We start from the raw sequence: 8,207 nt of genomic DNA on the forward strand, positions 1-8,207 counted from the left end.
TTTGTGTCAGTGTTCATGAGGGATATTGGTCTGTAGTTTTCTTTTTTGTGGTGTCTTTACCTGATTTTGGTATCAGGGTTATGCTGGCTTCATAGAATTGAGTTTGGGAGTATTCCATCCTTTTCTATGCTCTGAAATATAAATACCTGTAGTAGTAGTGCTGTTAACTCTTCTCTGAAAGTTTGGTAGAATTCTCCAGTGAAGCGGTCAGGGCCAGGGCTTTTTTTTTTTTTTTTCAGGAGTTTTTTAATTACCTCTTCAATTTATTCTTTTGTTATAGGTTTATTTAGTTGTTCTACCTCAGTTTGTGTTAGTTTAGGTAGGTAGTGTGTTTCTAGAAATTTATCTATTTCGTCTAGGTTTTCAAATTTGTTGGAGTACAATTCTTCATAGTATTCTGTTATGATTCTTTTAATTTCAGTTGGGTTGTGATATTGCCGTCTCATTTCTTATTGGGGTTATTTGCTTCCTCTCCTGTTTTTCTTTTATCAGTTTGGGCAATGGTTTATCGATTTTGTTGATCTTTTTAAAGTACCAGCTTTTGGTCTTGTTTAACTCTTTCAGTTGTTTTTCTATTCTCTGTTTCATTTCTTTCTGCTCTAATTTTTATTATTTCCTTTTTTCTGGTGCCCGAGAGCTTCTTTTGCTGCTCTCTATTTGTTTGAGTTGTAGGGTTAATGTTTTGATTTTGGCCCTTCTTTTTGGATGAAATCTCTATTTTGACATAAGCTGTTTGCCTCTTTTTAATACACAAAATCACTTATTGGCCACTAAGAACTATCTGAATAATGACCATTCACACAGTTTCTTTGATCCAGCGTGTGCTTGATTCTCTTGTCATTTACCTATTTGAGGTATGAGCTGTGGTAATAGGAAAGAGTAGACATCTGCAGGTAGAATAATAAATAGCATTTGGTAACCCATGGACACAAGGATTTTGAGAGAGAGAAAATGGAGGAGACTCTGAGATTGTGAGTCTAGGAGGAGCAGTTCTACCATTGACAGAACAAGTGGGGAGGTGGTCAGGTTTTAGGTGGCAAGTGTTCAGCTTTAAACATGGTTGCCCTCCATTTAAGCCAGTCAATAAATATCTGTTATTGAATTGAACTGGAAGGCACAGTTTAGTACATGATTATAAATAAATGCTAGAAATACTAGGAAATACTGAAAAAAAATAAGGGCTTAGCACTAAAAATAGAGATAGAGTAAAACTATAGATTGAGCAGTTCTGTTCTGCACACATGGGGTCATCATGAGCCGGAATTGACTCAACGGCAGCTAACAACAACAACATAGATTTGGGAATTGTGTTTATAACATACTGTTTCCTACAATTTGGTTTATAAAACATTATTCCACAAGATTTGGAAAATTCCCCCATAAAATGGAAAATTTAAGGGACCCTTTTCTGTGTGGTTATTAAAAAGGAAAATGGAATTGGAAAGGAAGCAGGAAGTCCCCCACCCCTTACCGCTAAGGTTTTAGATGCAGTAGCATTCAAGGCCTCCCAACGGTGTGATCCTGCCTCACCTCTGTAACTTTATCTTCTCATCCTCCTCTGTGTCATTTTCTTTAATAATTAAAGCATGCTTTCATTGAGTCATGGCCCTGCCATTCTCTTTCCTCCCCTGTCTAGAGCCATCCTCTGATCAAGATGAGCCAGATTCTGCTTTTGAAGCAACTCAATACTTCTTTGAAGACATCACCCCAGAATGCACACATGGTAAGTGGCTTTTCTCATCAAGGGCACTGTATTCTTTTTCTACACAGCCCTCTATGATTGGAAAAAGACTTGCCTCCAAAGTTAGTCAATCAAAGATGTGTGTGAATACAGTTGCCTTATATGTTACTTTCCTAAACTTAAAATGTTTCCTGTCTGACCCTTTACAGGAAAAGTTTACTAACTCCTGCTCTATGTGATTGTTGGGTCTACATAGACATGATTCGCCTCATTGTATATATCTGCAAATTTATGTACTAAGTCATATACTATTTTGTCTTTAAGAATCTAGCAACAGACTGCCATGTCTTTCTCCCACTGAGCAGCTGGTGGGTTTGAACTGCCAACTTTTTGGTTAGCAGCCAAGCAGTTAACCACTGTGCCACTAGGTGTCCTTTCTCTGGGACAAGTTCTTAAGAAATATTTGCTGATTAAGACAGGGCGAGGTGGACAAAGAAGGACAACATGGGCCCTGAGAGTGGTCAGGACATAGGAGAGGGCCTGGAGCTCTGCAGTGGTGCTTGGGGCAAAGTGGCATTGTTGGAATGAGGATGGCGGTGTGTAAGGAGGCCCTCGCTTTCCCATACAGCTGTTAAAAGGTTCATCCCGTTATTTTACCTTCCCACCACATGCAGGGCAAGGACTTGATCAATGTTTGAATTCTTGTTAATAAAAATGATGAAACACGCAAAAATAAAAAAAAGAATCTAAGCAAGGTCTCTCAGCTTGCTGCTGCAGGCAGTTTTTTACCTTGTAATAAAGGCAGCTTTGTGTCTTAATCCAAGTCTGAAAGTAAATACAGGTTTCTCCCGAGTCTTTTGCTTCTTCAATTTTGTCATCCCAAAATAAGCACAGCTTAGAATCTGCTTTTAAACTGGGGAATTTAAGTGATTGAGGGAGTAAGCCAGACTTAGTCTTCTTCTTCTTATTATTGGGTCTGTGAAGTTGAGGAAACCCTGGTGGCATAGTGGTTAAGAGCTGACCAAAAGATCAGCAGTTTGAATCCACCAGCAGCTCCTTGGAAACCCTACGGGGCAGTTCTACTCTGTCCTGTAGGGTTGCAATGAGTCAGAATCGACTCGACGGCAGTGGGTTTGGTTTTGGTTTTTAATGAACTTGAGGGTAGGAGCCTTGGGCAGAATGCTAGCTCTGTATGTTGTTGTCTAGGTGACCTTGGGCAGGTTCCTTGTGTCTCTGAGCCTCGTATTCCTTGTGTGAAAAATGGAGATGATGGGTGTCATACTGGATGTTTATAAATTAAATGAGATAATGCAGGAAAGCTTTAGCATAGTGCCTTCTTAACATTGTTAGCAGTCACATTCTGGCTGGAAAATGTTAGACATATATTCTGGAGCAGACGCTCATTTCAGAAAATGATTCACAAGTTTTAAAAATGCTTCAGGAGTCGTCACATGCCAATAGCATTTAATATCATTGAAAGATGCTTTTTAAAAAATATTTTTTAATCCCAGAAGCAGTATTGCTTTGTGTTGAAGTTTTTAAAATATAGGTAAAGTATATAAAATAAACTAAAGATGTCTTAAAATTTTGCCATACTATTTTGAAATATTTAAGTCTTTTTTATTCACAGGACATATGTAATTAGACTATAATATATATAACTGGGATCAAACAGCCTATACAGTTTTGTATCCTACTTTTTTCACTTAAAATCCAGTGAGCATGTTCCCCTGTCTTTAAAAATTCTTTGAAAATATAGTTTTGAAATAGTGTGTAATAGCTATTTTATGAGTTTACCATACATTAAATTTTTTTGAATATTTGTTTCCTAAATCATTTTCAACATTAAAGGGTGAGGAATTTTTCAGTGATGTAGAGTACATTGTCCTCACTCTGTTTTACAAGCCACTGAAATTAATTAAACACCAAATACAGTAAAGGTTACATTTCCAGTAAGCCAGCTGCCTTTTGGGATGGCTGAAAAAAAAAAAAAAAACCCCCACTGCTGTCGAGTCAATTCCAACCCATAGTGACCCTATAGGACAAAGTAGAACTGCCCCATAGAGTTTTCAGGGAGCACCTGGTGGATTAGAACTGCTGACCTTTTGGTTAGCAGCTGTAGCTCTTACCCACTACACCACCAGGGTTTCCTTTGGGATGGCTGCAGAACTGCTGAAACGTGCTCTGACAGCTGACAAGCTGAATGGGAATCTGAGAATATTATGCACTTCTCCCTTTGAAAGTGCTTATGTGCCCTGGAAATGTCCTGTTTTAAGAAGAAAAAAGAAAACAGTTATAAGTGGGTTCATTGAAACTCGTATTTTTGAAATGCCAAATTTTGAAGCTGAAGGAATTTTACCGCATATGACACTTCAGCAAAACTTTAGTGAAAGGTTTTTTTTTTCTTTTTGGTTGGTGGTGGTTTTTAATCAACATAGATTTTAGTTTGCTAAAAGAGTGAGTTCTTGATCTTTTGCAGGGGCTGGCAGGATATCCATGGCATATATGCAAAGTAGAGATGATAATACAGCAGAGAGGAGAGGGAAATCAACATTCACTGGGGCAAGCACCACCATTTTTTTAAGTCCTTCACCTAGAGGTAGGGTTGCCAGATAAAATACAAGACACCTAGTAAAATTTAAATTTCAGATAAACAGCAAATAATTTTTTAGTAAAATAAGTATGTGCCATGCAACATTTGGGACATACTTATACTAAAAAATATTGCATGGGACAGACTTAGACTTAAAAAAAATTATGTTTTGTTTATCTGAAATTGAAATTTAACTGAGTGTCCCATATTTTTATTTGCTAAATCTGACAACCTGCCTGGCAGTGTTTTCTACTTCTACTACAACTGCCAAATCGATGGGTATATTATATAACACTCTATTGTTTCTTCTGAATATCTCTTGGTAGTTGTTGGATTGGATAGCAGAAGCAAACAGAGCACAGATGATGGCTTTGTTACAGTGAGTCTAAAGCCAGACAAAGGTACTGATACTCTCTTCTGTATATTTACCTTATGGCTAGTTAAATTCTTGTTTCTTGACCTTTGAACACTTATCTCTTAATATTTGGGTTTTAGGGAAGAGGGCAAATTCTCAAGAAAATCGTAACTACTTGAGACTTTGGACTCCAGAAAATAAATCTAAGTCAAAGAATGCAAAGGATCTACCCAAATTGAGTCAGGTAAGTGCTTAACAGTTTAATGCATTCATTTCAAACCTTGAAGCTCTGTTTTCCAATCATGGATAAATGTAGCATAAGTAGCCCTCAAAGAAAATGGCAAGTTGGGGCACTTAATTACTGTCTGTTTGAATGCGTTTTAATTAGTATCTGTTTGAATCTATTTTGTGCATGTTTTTTGTATATTGAAAGTGTGCTTGGTTGTGAAAAATGACCTATTCTGAGAAAATATGAGCCAAGAAATATTCAATTTTGAGAGTACGTTTCTCATCCCAAGCTGTTAGAAACACACTCAGATATTCAGATGGCAAGCCCATGCTGTTTATAGATGACTGTGCTCAGCAATAAAGATGTAGAACATATTTTTCCTTAAAGAGCTGAAATGTAATGAGGGCGGTAAAACAAGATAAATAATTATAACACAAGGTAAAAAATGCTAAGTTACATAACAAGGACATTGTATTAGGGGAGGTGAGGGATGTGCCCTGGCAGAGAGGGGTTGAACAAACCTTTGGAAAAATTGAGATGCGTATGAGAGGTGAAATGAGATGATATCTGAGATTTCCTTAAAATACTACAACAGAGAAAAAAAGCTTATGAGTCAAATATGTAACATTATTAATCATCGCCACATCTAGGTGATGGATAGCCAAAGGCTTATTTTTCATTCTTTCTACTTTCATGTATGTTTGAATTTTTTCAAAATTACACAAATTGAAAGAATATCAATAAAGAGACCTTAAACAACAAATGAATCCATCCTGCACATAAAACTTTTTGGAGATCCTTTAACCGATTGCCATCGAGTGGATTCTAACTCATGGTGACTCCATGTGTGTCCGAGTAGAACTGTGCTCCATAGTTTTCAGTGGGTGTTTTTTTGGAAGTAGATCACCAGGTCTTTCTTCTGAGGTGCCTCTGAGTGGACTGAAGCTTCCAGCCTTCTGGTTAGCGCCAAGGGCATAAACCATTTGTACCACCCAGGGAGTCTGGAGATCCTTTTAAATGGAGTCATACTTTTAACCTCTTCAGCCCTGCCTCTGTGTGCCCCATAAGACAGTCACATTCTTTTGTTTTTCCAAATCTTTTTTCAGGGCCAATTTATTGAGCTGTGCAAGACAATGTATAACATGTTCAGTGAGGACCCCAATGAGCAGGAGCTATATCACGCCACGGCTGCGGTGACCAGCCTCCTACTTGAGATCGGGGAGGTCGGCAAACTCTTCATCACCCAGCCTGCAAAGGAGGGTGGGAGTGGGGGCAGTAACCAGGGCATCCCCAGCATGCTCTTCCCCAAGAAAGGGCCTGGCCAGCCTTACGTGGTGGAGTCCGTGGAGCCCCTCCCAGGCAGCTTGGCAGCCGACAGTGAGGAGCACTCACTGGGAGGGCAGATGGAGGACATTAAGCTGGAGGACTCTTCTCCCCGGGACAACGGGGCCTGCTCCTCCATGCTGATCTCCGATGACGAAACCAAGGATGACAGCTCCATGTCCTCCTACTCGGTGCTGAGTGCTGGCTCCCACGAGGAGGACAAGCTGCATTGCGAGGATATTGGGGAGGACACTGTTCTGGTGCGCAGCAGCCAGGGCACAACAGCACTGCCCCGGAGTACCAGCCTGGACCGGGACTGGGCCATCACCTTCGACCAGTTCCTGGCCTCCCTTTTAACTGAGCCTGCCCTAGTTAAGTACTTTGACAAGCCTGTGTGCATGATGGCCAGGATTACCAGTGCGAAAAACATCCGGATGATGGGCAAGCCCCTCACCTCAGCCAGTGACTACGAGATCTCAGCCTTGTCGGGCTGAGACGGGAGCCATCCCTGGGGAGGCCAGGAGGGGCAGGGGACGGTCTTTTTTATGTTTTTCTGTGTTGGGTTTTCTTTCTTTTAAATTAAATATTTATTAGTACCTGGCTTGAAGCCCGATGTTTTCATAACATAATACAATGAAAACTGTGGAGAAATATTTAAGCACCTCAATGTAGGTACAGTACACCTCTTATTCTGTTGGTGGGGGGAGGGTGGGGATTTACCAGAATACAGTTTATTCCGTGAATTCCAAAAAAAAAGATGAATCTGTCAGTGATATGTGTGTATTATAACTTATTAATCTTGCTGTTGAACTGTATACATGGTTTAAAAAATAGTGCTATTTAACGCTAATTAAGGTGGCCGCCATTTGTGTATCTGGGCTTTTTAAGTAAAATTAGAGCTGTAAGGAAAATGAAATGCCACAGATATAAGAATGTTCTTAAATGGAAAAGACACTGTCAGCTGGGGTAATTCCTATACCACACCACTTTAAGAGGCATTAAAAATATTTTTTATGATTTAAATACATTTCGTGAAAATCCTCTATTTAAAATTCACATTCAACAGATGTTCCCCTTCAAGGGGAGAAAATTTAAGTATCTACATGATTATGAATGTATAAACGATTTTTACATGATACCAGAATAGCACTTCTGTCTGGTCAAATTGGAAAAATACCAGACCAATTCTTCCTTCTAAAAAACCTAGTCTAATTATTTATGTCAGCTGGCCAGAATTCAGTGAAAATGCAACAGTCTTTTGTTACAGAGAATCGGAAAGTGGCAGCAAAGATGACAAGAGGGGTCAAGAATTTTTTTTTTTTTTTTAAAGTACTGATACTTCTGATACTGGATTTTCAGCTTCTTATTCATGAAAGAAAGCAAAAACAAAAACATGAAACTTAAACCATTCCTGTAATCTCCATAGATTGAAGAAATTATACCATGTATCACATATGGCCATCTTTCCAGTAAATCAGTGTAAAATAGAGATAATGTAAACTGAAATAAGCAAAAATCTGCAGGATACGTAACTGAATGTTTTAAAACAGAACTTGTCACTTTATATAAAAGAATAGTATACTCTTTTTCCTGAATGGATGTGGAAATGAAAACTAGCGCACCGGCACTTTGAATTCTTGCTTGTTTTTTATTACTATTATGATTTTGGTTTTTACAGACATTGGAGGGTTTTTTCTTCTTATCATCGAATTCATAATCATGTTGACATTTTATTATTCAGAATATTCCTTTCTACGCATTCCTTTATTTTATTATACGTTGTGTCCTTACTTTCTACGCATTCCTTTATTTTATTATACATTGTGTCCTTATGTTAGTTGTTGCTGCTGTTTTCTATTTTGTTTACAGAATGATTTTTAAACTGTCAAATGAAGTAGTGTTAACCTCAAATAGGGTAAATGTGAACAAATAAAATACATCAGATACTCAGACATGGCTTGTATCTCAGTGCTTGAGTTCCTGCCTCCGTTATTAACGTTATCCCTTTGACAACTTTGCCGGGGGA

General features: G+C 38.5%; 1 protein-coding gene across 1 annotated transcript in view; it reads left to right on the plus strand.

Annotated features, from left to right (window-relative positions):
* Positions 1-6,880, plus strand: part of TBC1D9 (TBC1 domain family member 9) — a 149,384-nt gene extending 142,504 nt beyond the window's left edge. The window contains exons 18-21 of the mRNA XM_004385471.2: positions 1,637-1,723; positions 4,601-4,675; positions 4,770-4,873; positions 5,965-6,880. Of these exons, the coding sequence (XP_004385528.1) occupies positions 1,637-1,723; positions 4,601-4,675; positions 4,770-4,873; positions 5,965-6,675 (977 nt within the window). The 3' untranslated portion in view covers positions 6,676-6,880. The remainder of the gene's footprint in view (positions 1-1,636; positions 1,724-4,600; positions 4,676-4,769; positions 4,874-5,964) is intronic.
* The last annotated feature ends 1,327 nt before the right edge of the window (positions 6,881-8,207 follow it).

The sequence above is a fragment of the Trichechus manatus genome, unplaced genomic scaffold (assembly GCF_000243295.1).
Source record: "Trichechus manatus latirostris isolate Lorelei unplaced genomic scaffold, TriManLat1.0 scaffold00139, whole genome shotgun sequence".
Taxonomy (NCBI): domain Eukaryota; kingdom Metazoa; phylum Chordata; class Mammalia; order Sirenia; family Trichechidae; genus Trichechus; species Trichechus manatus.